Consider the following 18,769-nt stretch of genomic DNA (forward strand, 5'->3'; position numbering starts at 1 on the left):
TTTTTATTTCAAGTATATTTATTCACCAAATGTTCATTGTTGTTAATTAACCAATTCATTTGAATAGACTACTGTCTAAATTATCGCAAAAGCCCAAAATTCTAAACATACTGTATTTTCATCAAAGTAAATGTGTTTTTTTAATCAAAAACCACAATTTAAAACACAGATTTTCAGGCTACACCATAAAACAATAAAATTGATGGTTATTGGTTACATTGAGCATCAGGCTACTCTATATGGAATTTAAATATATATATATATATATATATCCGAAACAAAAGTCATAAAAGACATGTCTTTAGAAAAAAAGTCATGCAAAATACATAAAATAAACTGTTTATTTTTCAAATAAAAGTTTACAGAGAAAATTGTTTGGTGCCAAAACATAGCCTCCGGTAAGCTATAAATATACATCCTGTATCCCAAAATGGAAAATAAGACATACTATTAGACAGGCAACACGTTGTCTGTTTGGGATCTGAGGTAGGCCTTGTTGTTATATCTGTCTCTGTGTAAATGTGTGTGCGTCCATCCGCTTGGTTTGTGTGGATGTGATTTCTAGTATCCGCGCCTGCGACAATCCTCCATCCACAATTCTTTCGCTGTTTTTTTCTTACGGCCAAACAAACCCCAGAACCAGCCGCAACCCTTCTTCTTCTTCTCCTTCTTCTTTTTATTATTTTCCTCCTCCATCATTGCCATCCATCCCTTCATCCAGAAGGGTTGGGGTTCCTGTGAACAAACAACAGTTGGTGAGTCGAAACTACAGGCACCTTAATTGGGGAGGACGGGCTCATAGTAATGACTGGAATGGTGTCAATGGAATGGTATCCAACACATCAAACACACGGTTTCCATGTGTTTGATGCCATTCCAGTTACTCCATTCCAAACATAATTATTATCCCTCCTCCCATCAGAAGCCTCCTGTAGTGGAAACAAACCTCAGGAAGCCATCACCATCAACCTTTCAATGCTGAAGCTGCAGCTCAGTACGGGACAGACAACATTCAAACTGACTGATATTATCAATAAGACAATACAGAATACAGTGTAGCTTACCTTCTCAAGTGGGGTGAGGAGTTCCTTCATTCTGTCAGCGCTGGCTTTCTCAATGCAAAGCTCCAGCTTGGTCTTGTCTAGGGGAAATGGAAATGTGACAAGATGACTGTTACATGTAGCCGTTTACTCTACATCGGATTTTGTGGTGAAATTGTGAGTGAAAGAACATTGTGGAATACAAGTCATTTACAAGAGACTAGGCCTGATTCTGAATGTACCACACCAATAGTAGCAGTGTTCTACCTGTATCATCCAGGGTTCTGGTCTCCCTCTTGACCGGGATGTTGATGCAGTATGGCCGGTCATCACCCTTCTTGGTGTCCTTGGCGAAGGTCAAGGCAGGCCTCAGGTGAGCCATGATCTCTCTGACCATGATATCGCAGACCAGCAGAGACTGTATTTCTGGGTATAGCTGGGCTTTAACCAATGGCCACTCATGGAAAGTCCTGAAGTACTTGCTCCTGATAGAGAGTGAGACGTCTTCTAAGAATTTGGCCATCTTGTCCGGCTCATCGTTGAGCTTCCTCAGAGTGCGTAAGAACAGTCTTTGGTTTTGGTATTTCAATGCCTCTTTCTGAACCTGGATATGTATGTGCTCTACCATATCATTGCAAAGTGGGACGTCTTCCCATGAACCGTATTGCTGCTTGATTGTACATGAATCTGGGAAGACAGAGTCAAAGACTTTCCTGACAAGAATAACAGGAACAATATCAAGGCTTGTCATCTTTGGTTTGTTCCTCTCGGTCTCCTTCTGAGCCTGTTCTTGCACAGGCTTTCCACAGTCCTTTGTGGTTGACTCGAAAACATCAGTCTGTGGGAACTGCTTCAAAAAGGCAGCCTGACTGACGTCGAGAGCAAGAGGATTATCAGGCATTGCGTTGCTTGATGTTACAACCTCTTCATCGTCGTCCCCAACAAAGTATTTGGGGTCGATCCAGACTACATCTCTGTTAGAGGAACGAGGCAGAGAAACACGACGGATGTATTCCAACTTGATGTGGTCATTCAGGGGGAAAGCCTTCTGGAACAGTGCCAGTTTCCCGACCCGGGACCCGTAGTGATTGTAGATGGTCTTCCTAAGGTTCTCGGGTAGGGCTACTGCAAAGAGTTTGCTCTCCATAGCCTCTTCGCAGCTCCTAGCTATTGGACACTGTGGGCCGAGGACTTGAAGCGGATAGGTGTCGCTGATGCCCTTGTACACCTTCAGGATCCCCTCACAGATAGCACTGGGGATGGTGGAGATGACCACCGTGTCCTTCATGGCAACCAGTTTTTTTATCTTGATTGTTGTGCCAAACTGATGTATCATGGCACTCTGCATGTGCAACACTGTCTGCCTCATGTTGCAGAAGGGGGGGCACAGCTTTTCATCCACAGAAATACCTGGAATCTTCCTCAATATGTTAAAAGCAACGGAGGCCATTTTAACGACCAGTAAGAGCAGAGCCTGTTGGTCAAGCTGTTTAGTACCGCGTCCGTTCATTGGATGAAGTTTTAGAATAAACTTCACTACGAAGTCACTGAATAGTTCTCCACTAATGATCAATCTAGCAGGTAGAGGACAGATGTTCACCATGTCCTGACTGATACGTCTCTCCTCTTCATTGGCAGCATAAACAACGGGCACTGTCTTAGCAATGCATAGTCCTACGAGATGAACAATGTACCTTGTCAAGATGTGTGACCTGATTCCCAGTGCTCTCGCCAGCACAGGTTTTGGGCCTAGCACTTGCTCCAGGTTGTTGATGACAGTCTTAGCCACCTCATAAGCATCAATGGACTGCTGACCGTTAGACAGCTCCTCCTCCTCAGTGACCTCGACCCAGGGAATAGACCACAGAAGAGCTTGGGTGTCGTTGATGATAACAGGTGTCTCCAAATAGACTCCCCCCTGAAAGGCTTGGGGATCTACTTGAAGAAGCACCTGGGTGATGATATGCTTGACGGTGGAACCAAGTACCACAATCTGCTTCGGCATGATCTTGTATGCAGTCTTCGTCACGGTCTCAGTGTCTGTGAGGGCCGTTTGGAGTATGGGACATGTGCTAAGGTCAAGGGCCTCAACCTTCTTCGCCTTCACATAGAAGAGAAAGAGAGGCATTGCAATGCTTTACTACCTATCACGTGTTGTAGTGTATTTCTTATTACATGTACAGGTATAATACTACACTTAGAAAAAAAGGTGCTACCTAGAACCTTAAAGGGTTCTTCTGCTGTCCCCATAGGAGAACCCTTTGAAGAACCCTTTTTTGGTTGCAGGTAGAACCCTTTCTACAGAGGATTGTATATGGAACCGAAAAAGGTTCTACCTGGAACTAAAAAGGGTTATCTTATGGGGACGGCCGAAGAACCCGTTTAGATCCCTTTTTTTAACAGTGTAGTATACAACAAAAGTTCACAAATAAAGGAACCAGTCTTACCTTGTCTACCTGGCTGTCCAGGACCTTTATGACATAAACTTCTGAGGATGAGGGAGGATTGGGGATCAGGTTTGGCACGAGGACCTCAGCCTTCTTCTCCTGGGCTTCTCCATCTGCCACCTTGTCCAGCAGGCTGTCCATGACCTCCCTGACCTCTTGTGGAATCTCCACCTGGGTCTGGCTGAGGAACTCCACCTGGAGCATCTCATCTGACCTGATCTCAGGCTGGGCCTGAATCTCTGAGATAATATCTGCTGTGTCGCCACTCATCAGAGCTGCAGAACCAAGAGGCTCATGGGAAGGAACCGATGGCTTGGCCTTGTCAGTCAGGAGCTGCTGCCCCTCCATGGTTACCTTCAGATGGAAGAGAGGAAGAAGACATTAGTTCATACTTTTCCTTTGTGAACTAAAGGTGCAATAACAGGTAAATAAACAGTCTATGTGGGTGATAGCAATGGTGTAGTATATAGCAATGGTGTACTATAGTTTAGGGAATGGAAGAGTATACCTCTCCTGGAGACTGGTGACATTGGCTTGGTGTCACGCTCAGCTCTCTATGAACTTCCTGCTCAATCTCATGGAGTCTCTGGCGACCCTTCACCTTCAGCATCTGTAAACACATGAGTTTAATATTAGCAGTGGAATCACACAGGACATTTTATGGCCATGACAATGTCATTTTGTTCAGGATATCAGATTTATCATGGATGTGCTGGGCCCCAAACATATTAAATACTAAAGGAGAACATCAAAGTAGATGCTTAAACACATGAGAGCTATTGTATAATTAATGGCAAACTTACCTGCTCATCAAGGTAACAATCGACAAAAGAAGACCCTTGGATGGATGTAGAGTCATCCATATTTGCTCCAAGATATCCCCAGGAGACCAGTAAACTAGAAAATATTTGTTTACAGGAAACTCAACTAAAACTTCAAACTGTACTAGAACTAAATCCTAAATAAGAACTCAACAATCAAGCAATGCAACCAACATGAGTGGTGTATTATAGCAGTCTGAATTCAGAATACATGTGTATAAACATAAAGTATAGAATGCTCAAATTTAGAACTTTAGAATCTTTGACAAACATAAGACATTGTGACGTCACCACTAGATGGTTCAAGTGAGCAAAAAAATAACTGCGGCAAGGACAGAGCTAGAAATTATTCTGGAACAGAACGGTCTTCATTCTGAACTACCTAGTTGTCACAGTAGGCTATTTTGCATGATAGAACAGTACTGCAAACGTGAAATATTATCAATAAAGAAAATCTTCACCATACGCAAAATGTAATGTTGTATTACTCCATTGTTTACAAACAAATAACTTACAATGTAGGTACAGTACTGAGACCCCATGTTTTAAAATATTTATGAAACACAATCCTTTCTTTTCAATAAATTGTTTTCTTTCACAAAATAACACTCCCATGCAAATGAATGACAGGTCAATACTTTTATTCTTATCATACAAAATTATTTCCAACAACCACACAATACAGTAACACACGCTCAATAAAACCTTGAATATGAATAGACAACATCAGACACAGTTCAAATCTATCACTAGCTGGTAGGGAATTGGTAATAAAACTTGATGTCTTTATAAATGATATTTGTTTTTATACAAAACATAAGGAACCATAAGGAAAACATTTGTCATGGATGACTGGCTAGTAGGAACCAGAGCTATGTTAGTGTTCAGTCCTTAAAGTCCTTCCCAATAGTTACTTAGATTTGAAAACATTAGCCGAACATAACACAATGTAAATCTAACAATAAGTCATGTTAAATCCTTTAAAATCAATGAGAACATGTTATGGCCAAAGGCAGTACTAGAACAGTGGCTTGTCTCTGTTATGTTGTTTCACGACTGGGGCCTTCCACTAGGCTCTGTTGAGAAAACAATGCCCCCAGCAGGCAGTCAGTAGCGTTGCAAGCAGAGGGCTCCTCTCCTCCCAGACACAACAGCCTGTGGTACCTAGCCTGCGGAACCCAGCACAACACCCTGGAACGAACACACACACATGCGCATAGAGATGCACAAACACACACGCAGGCACACACATACACCATGTGAGCTATATTAACATGGTACTTACTCTTAAGTATTCTTTAAACAAGTCAAAGATGAAAGAGTGTTGTGAAGCGATCTGAGTGGGACTGTACCATTCGTAGATGTCGTCTCTCACGGGGTCAGGATACGTTTGGATCCACTGACCAATTGACCACATCTTGACCATATTGCCTATAGCAACCGTCTCCCCTTTACCCTCTCCATCGCCCCCCTCAGCAGGCTCCTCAGGGGCGTCCTCGTAGCACAGGAAGTAGCTGCACAAGAAACACAGGCAGTCACACAGGCAGTCACACAGGCAGTCACACAGGCAGTCACACAGGCAGTCACACAGGCAGTCACACAGGCAGTCACACAGGCAGTCACACAGGCAGTCACACAGGCAGTGAGAGATGCCATCTGATCGACTGTTCTTAGGCCTGAATTTCAAAATGCACATTGTCATCGAACATCTCAGTTCAAAAGAGTCCCAAAGTTTTCTTCCCACTAATATTACAATGATCGTTTATTGGCATGTTGTGCCTTACGTTAACCCTTTCTCTACCGCCCCCTCTCTCTCACTCACTACTCTGTCTCGGTGGCTCTCTCTTTCCCTGCTACTGGCCTGTCCTCCTCTGGATGTCCCTCCATCTCGCCATCCGTTTCCTGCTGTAGGCTCTCTCTGGGTCTCTCCACATTCCAGCGCATGCGTTTGTACAGGCCAGTGTGGACCCCAGCCAGGTACGGGGCTAGACGGCAGTACCTGTATATGGACAGCCCCACACTGTCTATCTGACACTTGCCAATGTAGAAATGGGAGACACTGGAATGGAGAGAGGGGGAGAACGATAGATACATAAATGGCTGAATGAAGGATTGTGGAATGAATGTCAGACGAATGAGAATAAGGGTTGACAAGTCCAAGAATCTGTCCTCTATATATTTGGGTCATACTCCACAATGTTCCATTTGTGGATCTAAATACAGGTATTCAAGTAGTTGTTGGTACATGTCGTCGCTGTCTGATGAAAACCTTGCAACTCATATTGTGTTGAAAGCACTAACTCTTCTCAATGTATTGTGAATGTTTCATGACTCTAGGACCAAGAAAATGTATTCAAAACAGCTTCTGAAATTTCCTAATTTTATGTTTGTTAAAAATAGTCTAATATGGGAGTTCTCACTTTCCTGAAAAGTGTCTGTTTTGGAGATTAGGTTTTTACCTGACAGCGGCGATATGCGTTTGCATGTGCATCTGTGTGTTTGTGGTGGCTCACAGCCTTCAGATGTTATGGTGTAAGTACCAGAGGCTGGTGGGAGGAGCGATGACCAGAAGAGGCTGGTTGGAGGAGCTATAGGAGGACGGACTCATCGTAATGGCTGGAATGGTATAAATGAAACGGTATCAAACATATCTACTCTATTCCAGACATTATAATGAGCCCATCCTCCTATAGCTCCTCCAACCAGCCTCTTCTGGTAAGTACAGTACCTTGCCGGATCAGTCTCTTCCAGTGAGAGTAAGTCAAAGGAGGCATAGGTCAAGACCAGCTGCTCCAACCTCTCACACAGTTTCTGGGAGAAGTCTAACAACTGGACAGATGGACAAACACAAATACAGACAGACAAATATACACCATTACTCAATACACACCACTCTCAGTCTACAGCATCTCTTGATCTTTCTCTTAGTTCTCAAACCTCTCATACACCTATATTCTTGGCCAGAGTTGATTCACATAGACATTTAAGTTGGTTTGAAGTGTAGAATACATTTAATATCAATAAAGAGTGCAAAGGGAAGGGATCACTGCCGCTACCTCACTTTCCAACCAAGGTGCATGAACTGAGGATAGAGCGGACACTGTCACTCAATAAAGAGTGACAATTTTGTCCTACCCAGATTCAGATGAGTAGGGTCGAGTTGAGGCTCTTACTCGTAAGCGGATGTACATGGGTGGAGGCGTGCGCTGGGGCAGGGAGCTGCGAGCGGTTGACTCCAGGTAAGTGAAGTAGGGCTGACAGGTCCGCAGGAAAGTAGGCACCACGTGAGCAAAGTGTTCCTTCTGCATATTGTCATGCCTGCAGACAACGCACACAGACACACGGTTATGTCACAGGACTTCATTATGTATTACTTTAACCCCTTGGATAAATAATAAACACTAACTTGAAACACTACTAGATGTAATTGTATAGTTTAGCTGCACTCTTCATTGATTCACCTAACCTCTACCTATCATTACCTTAGACTACATTAACAACTTTCCTAACTGACTAACGTTACCTGTATAAAAGGTGTGTCTGATACTCATCCGCTTTATCCAGCAGGTACTGGAGTTGCCGCTCAATGGCTCGGAGCCTCTGATGATGCATCCTGTTGATATCCTGGCATGACGACGTGAACTCCCAATCCGCATACCCTGTGTTGTACCGTTGTTCGCCACATGAGGGCGCCAAAGCACTAGCCTCTACATGCGCCACATTGTCTGAGAAATTTCGGATAATTATTTGTTGACTTGAGTTTGATTAGCAGAATCAAATCAAATTCTATTGGTCACATACACATGGTTAGCAGATGTTATTGCGAGTGTAGCACGTTTTTCGTGTACATAATTATTAAGCTACCTATGAATTTTGACAGTAACTCACCTGTGTCTTTTGATGATTCAAGATAATTTCTCAGCTCCCCCTGTTCCATGCTTTCTTTGTAGATTCAATACAGCTAGAAGGAATTTACATTTTAAACTATAAATGTAATAACAATTATCTAAGAAAACTAAGGTGTTCCTATTCCCTCTCCTAAAATATACTGGAATGCAGCCCTAGGACAAGTGAACTGGAACAAAGTTGTTTGGCAAATATTGTGTATCTAATAAGGTGAAAGAAGTATCATACAAACTCATTCATAGAATCTACCCTGTAAAGACCTTAATTATACACAGATTCAAAATAGTTATGACATCAAATGTGTATCTTGTGGTTGTGAGCCAGAAACTCTTGACCATTTATTTTGGGACTCTTCTTATGTCAGAAGATTTGAGTGAGTTAGAAGATTTTATTTGAAAAGAAACGACAATTAATATTAATTTGAGAGACTCTTATATTGTTTTATTTTGAACCAAATGATATAGACCCTGATTTAACTTTCATTGTTAATTTTGGGGGATTTCGTGGTAGATTCGTTATCCATAAAATGAAGTGGGCAGAGAACAAACCCCTCTTCACATTGTTTAAGATAGAATTTAAACATTATTTTGCAATTATCAGTAAGTGTTAAAACAAAAAGCAAGACGTACTATAAAACTTTTTGTATGTGTTGTTCATACAAATAAAAATAATAACCAATGTTCGCTTTCGGTTGACACCTCGAAATCCTTCATTAGTTAGCTAGCTTTAGCTTGTTAGCTAGCTAGCAACTGCAATATAAGACACGGGTTTCTTGTGTGTTGTATTAATTGAACACTTTACAAGTTATGAGGGTACTTAGCCAGTATTTTCATGAATTGAGGATAGTTAGCTATTAGCTAACTAAGTTACACCTACGACACTTTCCGCACTCCTCTGAATCGTTGTAGAGCTCATGTGCGGCGCCTTAGAAGTTCCCGTCCCACCGTCAGTCCAGAACTTGACAAGTACGGTTCTCAATCGGTCTCCGTCTCCAGCCTCCTCTCTTTCCCTTGGCTTCTATAGCTGACGCTCGGCCCCGTCTCAACAGAATTTGTCCGTTTGCAGGCTAGCCTAGTGCTATAACTACTACTGTGAGCGCCTGATGCAAACACTAGACTAGAGCAAGCGGATTCCTCTGCTGGCCGAAACATGCACAAAACCTATTGACAGTTATGTGGGATTATTTATATAGATAATTGGAGATAGGCAACCTTTCTGCCTATGGAGACAAATAAATAAATGATTGCAAAATTACAAAAATGACATATCTTACACCGCTGTCATTGTCAAGCCAAATATCATAGTTTGTTTGACAACACTGGTATGAAAAAAATTATGCTTTGATTTGTCAGTATTAGTATCCATACCAGCTACATGAATAAAGTTATTCTAACTCTATTATTCTAACTCTATTATTCTAACTCTATTATTCTAACTCTATCAAAAGTTCAGAAGTGAGTGTGCAGACTAATGATGACAACCGGCTCTAGACTTTGATTGATGGCTCTGATGACAACAGGCTCAGACTAATGATGACAACCGGCTCTAGACTTTGATTGATGGCTCTTTCAGTTCTTGCCACCAGAGGGAAACATTGATATATAAAACCCCACTGAATCAACGTGAATTGGGTTACATTACATTTTAAGCTTTTAGAGATCTCGTATGTGATGAGAAAATTTATTAATCTCCCGGCGTGGTCACTGTGCGCTGTTGTAGTTGACGTAATCGTGTATAGTGCCATGACGTAATATATGAGCCTATGACGTAAAGGCAGTCAAGAAATTATTAAATTGATTGGCTCAGTTGAGTTGATAGTTTGCATTGGACAGTCATCCTCATGTTCAAAGACATTACTTTGCCTGGACAAGAAATTCTGTGTAACTGTAAGTATTGTACTTAAAATGTTTTATATAAACATATATTTGTTTATTATTTTTCTATCATTGTACAGGTCCAATCTGAAGGATGTCTTAAAATAAAATGGGTAAGTCATAAACGGCTGAGGAGAGTTGTCTAAAGGTAAGTCTCATATATGATGAAAAAAATGTTTATCTGTGTGTCTCTGTAATGGGGAAATATTTTTAGTGGTACAACCATATTCCAGGGGTTTTAAAGCCTCTCCTAGAGGACCCCCAGACATTCCACAGTATTCTACAGCTAGCACACCTGATTCAACTTGTCAACTAATCATCAAGCCGTTGAATAGGTTTTAATGAGGTTTGCTTGTTTAGGGCTACAGCAAAATTGTGAAACATCCGGGGTTCCACAAGGAGAGGGTTGAAAACCACTGGCCTATGCAAAAACAGACTGTTATGCTTTATGGTTGGAAAAGTGGGCATAAAAATGGAGGACTCAAGTATAATTTAGTTCATTTTGTACCTATACCCCAGGCTGGCACTGTCCAAGCTAGTGTTGGAGAACAGGTGCTCCAGACAGTCAACCATGATGAACCAAGGCTGCCAGCACTGGTGGACTGCACCAAGAAGAGCCCCCTAAAGGTTAGAAATGGCTTTGAGTTCTGTTGGAAAACGTTTTGAACAGTTCAGAGTGAAATATGTATCTGTTCAATTGGAAAATGTTCAAAATGTTTTGCAATGTTAGGCATGCTGAATTTACTCCAGGCAAACATCTCAGAGCGGACTGGTTGGCTCTAAGCATTACCCACTTCAATTGTGTTTGGGCTTTTAATGTGATTAACCCCTGCCCACTTCCAATTTTGGTCACCCTCTTAGAAGATCAAATCCCGAGCGCCTGTCACATTCGTTTTGTTTGGGTCTTCGGTCAGAAATTCTTTGCCTTAATTGGACATCTATTTTGATTGGTTCGTTGGTCAAGTGGACAATACTGTCGTTCATATGCTAATGATGTATAGGCCTAAGACACGCTTGTCCATTTTTGGTCAGTGAATGTTGCTAAACTTTCCGCCTTGCTAAACGCGCCCCTGGTTGTATAAGGACGCTTTGTTTTGAAATCTTTACGTGGTTGTAACTGAGAGACCAGTTGGTGTTAATCTAGTAATATGACATGTTCTCAACCAAAAATCTGTTTAAAACAAGATAATGATGCATGGGTCATTTACTCGTTAGAACCAATAGCATTGGAATCTGAGTCTAATTCTGATTCTAAGGTTAACCCTTATGTGACATGTCATTTAGTACTGTCATGTCTATGGTGAAAGAGGTGGATTTTATGGTGATATGATTTTGCTACTGTTGTTGTTTCTCTCAGAACTTCGTGCTGAAGTCCCCTCAAGGCCCCAGGCTGAGCCATCACGCCAAGATGGCCAAGGCCGAAAAGAACGCCAGAGAGGCCATTGAGCCCAGAAAGGCTAGGGAGGCCAATGCAGCGGCGAAAAAACCAAGCCGCCAAGTCGTTGGTGACATGGCGCTGCCGCCACCTCTTCTATCTCCGACGACCAGTTACAGTGAGTATTGATCACCACTTCCAAAATACCTGGATTTATTGATATAATTATAAAAGAACATGCAATATGGTGGAAGGATCAACTAATGGTTTGACTCTCCTCTTTCTGTAGGTGTCCTGCCAGCTATCAAGAAGGGCACTAAAGTGACTAAGGTGGAGACAACAGGTGGGTTTTGGTGACACAGTGGTTATTAAATCGAGTCGTTGCCGTGGTTACTAGCTTGTTAGGTGGTAATTCTGATTGTCTTCTGTTTCAGAGCCACCAGGCCCCTTGACACCTGAGGATGGGATGAGAATGAACTCCTCTCCATCTGTTGATGACCCCCTGACCCCAGAGACCCCAGAGAGTGATGTCACCTCCGATGCCACTTCTCTGGTGGACCCACCCCGTGAGATGACACCTGAGAATGTGGAGGAGGCGTCCTCTCTAGAGGACTTCCTGAAGTCTCAGCCGTGAGTCCTGCTCTGAACCGTGTTATGTGCAGTAGAAAAAAATATAATCTAGTTGCCAGTCCACTAACCAAGGATTCTTGTTGTTTGTTTTTTCTTTTCCAGTCAGAGAAAGCTCATCAGGAAGTTCCTCAAACAAAAGGTAAGTCCCCCATTTCTACTTCTTTACCTCATGCCAACAACAACAAAATACATGTAACTTAAAAACTAAGAGGAAATGATGTCACTTTAAGTTGTTGTATTTCTTTCTAAGAATGTGACCATAGAGGACCTGGAAAACATGTCCTATGCGGTCCTCCTGCCAGCGATAGCTCTGCTCAGGATCTCCAGTCCAGAGTCACTCCACTCCTCCTGCCGGGGGTCAGGGGTGCTAAAGATCGTCTCGGAGATGTTCCACCGGCGGAGCTCTGAGCCGAAGGGGAGGCTCCGGGGCGGGCAGCCCCCCACACCCAATTCTGAGACAGACAAGGAGATTCAGGGTATAGCAGACATGGCTGTGAGTAACATCATGAGGAATGCCCAGGAGGACCTCTTCTCTGGTATGAATGACCTGGAGACCACCAATCCATGCATCACTCTGACCGAAGAGAGGCTCTCCAGCATCTTCTCAGTGCTGTTCAGGGATGCCTGTGAGAGTGCCCAGGAGGTCGCCAGACAGATCCACCACATGAGGTCCGGAAGAGGCAACAACGGCCGGAATGGGAGTCGCCCTGGGTCATCACAGGGATCGAGCAGGTCCAACATACCAGAGTTGGCGTTAAACCTCTGTCAGCTGGCAGAGTGTGTGGATGCTCAACCACTATCTCTGGAACATCCAAGTGTGTCCTGCTCCAACAGAAGTGGCCTGCTCCCCCTTCCAGAGCAGGGCTGGATGGAGGAGCATATTGGTTCAGCCCTAGGTCAGTTGTCCACCATTGAGGCAGACATGGGCGAGTTAGAGAACTTCACCAGACCTCTGCCACTGGCAAATGGAGACGACAGCTCATCCAGTAGGTTGTCAGGGTCGTCCACTGCCTCATCTCCATCCACCTGCCGGTCTTCTCCAGATGTGAACTCAGAGGGAAGGGCCCACTACACCATTATGGCCCTGGAAACCCTCCAGGAGGGGGAGGACAACAGCTGGAGTCACTCTGGGTCCTCACAGAGATCGAGATGGTTCAGCCTCTGTAATCAGGCAGAGGAGATGAAGAGGGTTTATCCCCAGAAAGACACACTCTACTCCAGCGTCAGTGTGGGAGAACTGGGGTCAGTGAGGAGGGCCAAGGGAAGGGATGTCCATAAAGCCCTCAGTGAGGGGTCTCTCCCTGTCTTTGCCCTGCTTGGGGAGAGGCCAGGGGAGATTTGTCCGACCAGCACTTGGGACATGGAGCAGAACCAGCCTCCCAGCACTCCCACATCCAGTGAGGAGGATTTGTGGGACAGCAACTCCACATGGTCTTATGGGGTTGAGGAGGAGGAGGGGCAGAGCCTCGTGGGAGGTGGGCAGCTATGTCGGAGAGGGGCAGCTCCCTGATCTTGACCCCCCAGGCCTCCACTTCACTCTCCGATTACGACAAGAGGGCACTAGGTTAGTTATTATGTAGTCTTGTCTCCTTTTACCCCATTGTTATTATTGTTATTGCCATTTCCACTGTGACAAAGATGTTTTGGGGTGAGGGTGCTGTCGATGGGGGAGGAAGTATTTTTCTCCGCTCTGCTGATGAGTATTTTCCTCCGCTCATACAGGAGTAATAAAGGCCTAGTTCACTAATTTTGTGATAAAAATAATGCAGCACCCCCGATAAATCTATATATACTGTACAAGTCAAAAGTTTGGACACACCTACTCATTCAAGGATTTTCCTTAAGTTTTACTATTCTCTACATTGTAGAATAATAGTGAAAACATCAAAATTATGAAATAACACATATGGAGTCATATAGTAACCAAAAAAAAGCGTTAAACAAATAAAAATTATTTTGATATTCTTCAACGTAGCCACCCTTTACCTTGATGACAGCTTTGCAAACTCTTAGCATTCTCTCAACCAGCTTCATGATGTAGTCACCTGGTAGTCACATTTCAATTAACAGATGTGCCTTGTCAAAAGTTTTTGGAATTTCTTTCCCTGAGCCAATCAGTTGTGTTGTGACAAGGTAGGTGTGGTATACATAAGATAGCCCTATTTGGTAAAATACCACGTCCATATTATGGCAAGAACAGCTCAAATAAACAAAGAGAAACGACAGTCCATCATTACTTTAAGACATGAAGGTCAGTCAATCCGGAAAATTTAAAGAACTTTGAAAGTTTCTTCAAGTGCAGTCACAAAAACCATCAAGCGCTATGATGAAACAGGCTATTATGAGGACTGCCATAGGAAAGGAAGACCCAGAGTTACCTCTGCTGCAGAGGATAAGTTCATTAGAGTTACCAGCCTCAGATTGCAGCCCAAATAAATGCTTCACAGAGTTCAAGTAACAGACACATCTCAACATCAACTGTTCAGAGGAGACTGTGTGAATCAGGCCTTCATGGTCGAATTGCTGCAAAGAAACCACTACTAAAGGACACAATAGAAGAACAGACTTGCTTGGGCCAAGAAACTGTCCTTTGGTCTAAATGAGTCCAAATTTGAGATTTTTGGTTCCAGCCGCCCTGTCTTTGAGACGCAGAGTAGGTGAACGGCTGATCTCGGCATGTGTTTCCCACCGTAAAGCATGGAGGAAGAGGTGTGATGGTGTGGGGGTGCTTTGCTGTGGTGACACAGTGATTTATTTAGAATTCAAGGCACAGTTAACCAGCATGGCTACCACAGCATTCTGCAGTGATACGCCATCTCATCTGGTTTGCGCTTAGTGGTACTATCATTTGTTTTTCAACAGGACAATGACCCAAAACACACCTCCAAGCTGTGTAAGGGCTATTTGACCAAGAAGAGTGATGGAGTGTAGCATCAGATGACCTGGCCTCCACAAATCACCCGACCTCAACCCAAATGAGATGGTTTGGGATGAGTTGGACTGCAGAGTGAAGGAAAAACAGCCAACAAGTGCTCAGCATATGTGGGAACTCCTTCAAGACTGTTGGAAAAGCATTCCAGGTGACTACCTCATGAAGCTGGTTGAGAGAATGTCAAGAGTGTGCAAAGCTGTCATCAATAGCCAATCTGAAATCTAAAATATTTACTTAACACCTTTTAGGTTACTACATGATTCAATATGTGTTATTTCATAGTTTTGATGTCTTCACTATTATACTACAATGTAGAAAATAGTGAAAATGAAGAAAAATCCTTGAATGAGTAGGTGTGTCCAAACCTTTGACTTGTACTGTGTATGTATATATATATATATATATATATATATATATATATATATTTGATTTATCGGGGGTGCTGCAGCACCCTCAGCACCCCTACTTCCTGCAGCTATGACTGGGCTGTTTTACCCTCTCCTTTTTTCTCTTCTCTCTCCTGTTTTTTCTACTTTTCTGTAAAGTGTTTTGTGACATGTTGTATGTGAAGCAACACTTTAAATAAATGTTGATTTGACTAGAGGCCGTCTGCCAGGTCCTGACTGCCTGGTTGGAACAGATTCTGAACAGGACCTGCAACGACGATTACAGGGCCAGTGTCGTCATCCAGAAAGGTACATTTATAACCTGTTTTACCATTATGACCAGTATAAACCCTGTAATAACCTGTGTATTACCATTCTAGTAAATGTACTAGATACTTCATAGTGCTATACATGGATGTGGCTTCGAACCAGTTCAGAATATGAGTGTGTTTTATTAGGATTGGATTCTGGTGCCAGGGACAGGTTCCCTGACACACCGTGTCCTTCTTCATCAGAGGAAGAAGAGGTGTTCGCGAGTGTCATAACTGTCCTCCATTTGGAGCCCTACACCTCAACCAAGGCAGCATGGGCAGCTCCTGCAAAGACCCTGGAGGTCAACCCCTGTCTGGATGAAGATGAGAGAGTCCCCAGCACCTCCATGATTGAGGGGTCCCTGACGACCACTCAGGCAACATGGGCAGCTCCTGCCCAGACCTTGGAAGAAGAAGTCGGGGGAGCTGATGTCTCTGAGGTGAGTACCGGCTCCCTGACCCCCACAGAGGCCAGGCAGGACCTCCTGGAGAAGATTCCCTCTCTCCTGCCGGGTGAGATCCTCATCGAAGAGGACATCCCCCTACGCAGCAGTCCCAGGGACACCGTCATGAGCCCCCAGACCCTGAAGCTCATCCTCCAGGGCATATTGCACCGACTGGAGGCCTCAGAGTCCCCCCAGGCCAGGAGGGCGAATGACCCCTTCAGGCTGATGAAGAATCTATTTTTGGAGGTCCACCATGCCCTTAGGTATGTTGACATCGCTGTCCTCTTCAGCCTGGAGGAGAGCATCCAATTCAGGGGGGAAGATGCAATGAAGGCCATTGTGAAGGCTGCGGCTAAAAGGTTGTCCCTGCGCTCGGACTCCAACCGGGCTCAACTGCGCGCCGCACGCTATGGTGGCGAGGGAGCCATATGTTGCATGGCAGACACCATCGCGCGTGTCATAGACGACCACGCCCAGGACTGGAGTTCAGACGGCCATTTTGGAGCGAGGAGGAGCCGTGGTAGTGGGAGGTCATGCTCCTCCTCAAGCTCCTCAAAGAGTGACATCACCCTCACAGAGGAACTCTTGGCCCAGGGGGAAACCCTGGAAGAGGACCAAGAGGAGGTGGCTCCGAAATCTGACTCTGCTAGCTTGGAGAAGGCCAGCAGCAGCTCCCTCTCCACAGACCTTGTGGACAGCACCTCCACACAGGTAAGGAAACTACCATTAACCAGTAGGTTGCTGAGTTATTGGGGCTGTTTGATTGTGAGGCACCAACTCATATCTGTTTCTCTCTCTACTAAGAAGACGGTGAAGGACGAGGCAATGAGGAAGTTAGGAAAGGGGAAGCGAGGTCGCAAGAAGACCCTGAAGAAGAACAAGGTGGCTCCCCTTGGCACTGATGGTAAGTCCTCCCTTCTGTCAGTCCACATGTCTATTTATCTTCAACAAAATTCTATTATTTCACCACCATTATTTCACCACCATCCCCTAACATTACCACCATTGTAATGTTAGGGGAAGAGACTATGATGAAGTTATCAGGGCCTTATTCATTAAACGGAAGTAACAGGGAGGAACTTCCTTGAACTAAAAAAAATTGTGTTTTTGTTTTCTGTTGCAAAAGTTTATTTTACGGTTTGTCCTAATGATGTCATCCCCTGTTCTCTGTCACCTGTTCAGATACCGTGGCTGATGAGCCGGGAAAAAAACAGTCTCTCCTCCTGCAGATTACAGCTGCCATGGCAAAACTATTTTGCCTCCCCTGCAAAAAAAGAAGCGGTAAAAGTAATTGTGTGGGTATACCCACTTAGTAGGCACTTCAGTGCACCTGCCTCCTCTACAAACCCAGAGTCAACAGAAGAGGGAGACAAACCCCCCTACTCACAACACATTTGATGATTCCAACCATACCCCCACGCTATGGTGGCGAGGGAGCCATCTGTTGCATGGCGGACACTATCACACACGTCATAGATGACCATGCTGAGGATTGGAGCTCTGACGGCCATTTTGGAGCCAGGAGGAGCAGTGGTAGTGGGAGATCATACTCCTCAACCTCCTCAAGGAGTGACATCACCCTCACCGAGGAGCTCCTGGCTGAAAGGGCCAAGGAAGGGCACCAAGACGACGTGGCTGATGACGAACCCCCCCCCAATAACAAACCATTACAAACCATGATGACTCCCCCCCATAGCCCGGCCGGACCTATTTAATTAAATAAACATGTACTTGCATCTATTTTTTAACCTCTTTTTTTTGTTTTTTACAGGCCTAATGTAGACTACAAATTCTTAAGTGCAAATTGATGTGTGTACTGCATCAATATTATGAGTTCACTGTGCCAGTCATTATAGTCAATCTAGGCTTTAACACTCTTAAGTGTATTGGTATTGACACAATAAGAGTTACATTTCAGAATTTTCTAATTTGGCCTTTCTGAGGGAATACATCTGCAATATACTGCTAATAATGTTATTCCAAAATGAAAAACACTTCTGGAAATGTACGAAGTAGAATAGATCATGTTCTTGCCTTTGACAGTTTAGATCATTCAAATGTAATAACTCAGGGCTGTGGAGGTCACAGTCTCTTATGACGGCTACCAAAGACGGCTTCCAAAGTCCATCCTGCTTCCACCACTCGCTCGCACTAGTCCAATATTTTAACCTCTCCCTACCGGAACCTAATCGAGTAGCTGGCCCGGCAGTCATGCGAGATTTGGTTCTGGGTTGCAGAGATTATGGAGGTCAAAACAAGGTCTATGGCTGCGTTTACACAGGCAGTCCAATTCTGATCTGTTCCACTAATTGGTATTTTGGCCAATCAGATCAGCTCTTTTGCTAAGAATTGGGCAAAAATCAGAATTGGACTGCCTGTGCAAACACAGCCTAAGACTGTCATGCAGGACCTGACCAGGAACAACTCTGATCTGATAAACTGTCAAAGGCAAGAACATGATTTATACTACTTTGTACATTATACTACTTTGTACAGTATTTTTCATTCTAGATTAACATTATTAGCAGTATATTGCAGATGTATTCCCCATAATATACTCCAGCAAGCAATAGCCTGGAAACTGACCAAGGTAAAATAAAA

General features: G+C 43.9%; 4 protein-coding genes across 6 annotated transcripts; 2 read left to right on the top strand and 2 right to left on the bottom strand.

Moving 5' to 3' along the window:
• Positions 1 to 561: 561 nt before the first annotated feature.
• On the bottom strand, positions 562 to 4,350 carry LOC106588518 (uncharacterized). Its single transcript, XM_014177635.2, has 6 exons — positions 4,291 to 4,350; positions 3,996 to 4,097; positions 3,488 to 3,841; positions 1,308 to 3,141; positions 1,065 to 1,141; positions 562 to 735 (listed from the first exon to the last, which is right to left on the bottom strand). The coding sequence occupies exons 1-6, from the start codon at positions 4,348 to 4,350 to the stop codon at positions 562 to 564; spliced, it is 2,601 nt and encodes an 866-aa protein (XP_014033110.2).
• Positions 4,351 to 4,932: 582 nt separating this feature from the next.
• On the bottom strand, positions 4,933 to 9,368 carry LOC106588505 (UPF0575 protein C19orf67 homolog). Of its 2 annotated transcripts, none has more exons than XM_014177613.2 (8): positions 9,091 to 9,368; positions 8,197 to 8,269; positions 7,832 to 8,033; positions 7,482 to 7,626; positions 7,037 to 7,137; positions 6,131 to 6,367; positions 5,661 to 5,822; positions 4,933 to 5,499 (listed from the first exon to the last, which is right to left on the bottom strand). In XM_014177613.2, exons 2-8 carry the CDS (start codon positions 8,243 to 8,245, stop codon positions 5,349 to 5,351), a joined length of 1,047 nt encoding a protein of 348 aa, XP_014033088.1. In that variant the 5' UTR covers positions 8,246 to 8,269; positions 9,091 to 9,368; the 3' UTR covers positions 4,933 to 5,348. The 2 variants fall into 2 exon arrangements, with proteins under 2 accessions (XP_014033088.1, XP_014033097.1); XM_014177622.2 differs by having other exon boundaries at positions 9,087 to 9,368.
• Positions 9,369 to 10,025: 657 nt separating this feature from the next.
• Positions 10,026 to 13,864, top strand: LOC106588500 (uncharacterized). Its single transcript, XM_045706607.1, has 8 exons — positions 10,026 to 10,100; positions 10,169 to 10,201; positions 10,608 to 10,715; positions 11,446 to 11,641; positions 11,753 to 11,806; positions 11,898 to 12,093; positions 12,196 to 12,232; positions 12,344 to 13,864. The coding sequence occupies exons 4-8, from the start codon at positions 11,497 to 11,499 to the stop codon at positions 13,601 to 13,603; spliced, it is 1,692 nt and encodes a 563-aa protein (XP_045562563.1). The 5' UTR covers positions 10,026 to 10,100; positions 10,169 to 10,201; positions 10,608 to 10,715; positions 11,446 to 11,496; the 3' UTR covers positions 13,604 to 13,864.
• Positions 13,865 to 15,456: 1,592 nt separating this feature from the next.
• LOC123730363 (uncharacterized) lies at positions 15,457 to 17,817 on the top strand. 2 transcript variants are annotated; one of them, XM_045706615.1, is made up of 4 exons: positions 15,457 to 15,720; positions 15,870 to 16,879; positions 16,976 to 17,072; positions 17,351 to 17,817. In XM_045706615.1, the coding sequence occupies exons 2-4, from the start codon at positions 16,070 to 16,072 to the stop codon at positions 17,479 to 17,481; spliced, it is 1,038 nt and encodes a 345-aa protein (XP_045562571.1). In that variant the 5' UTR covers positions 15,457 to 15,720; positions 15,870 to 16,069; the 3' UTR covers positions 17,482 to 17,817. The 2 variants fall into 2 exon arrangements, with proteins under 2 accessions (XP_045562571.1, XP_045562569.1); XM_045706613.1 differs by having other exon boundaries at positions 15,870 to 17,072.
• The last annotated feature ends 952 nt before the right edge of the window (positions 17,818 to 18,769 follow it).

This window comes from Salmo salar, chromosome ssa02 (assembly GCF_905237065.1).
Source record: "Salmo salar chromosome ssa02, Ssal_v3.1, whole genome shotgun sequence".
Classification (NCBI taxonomy): Eukaryota; Metazoa; Chordata; class Actinopteri; order Salmoniformes; family Salmonidae; genus Salmo; species Salmo salar.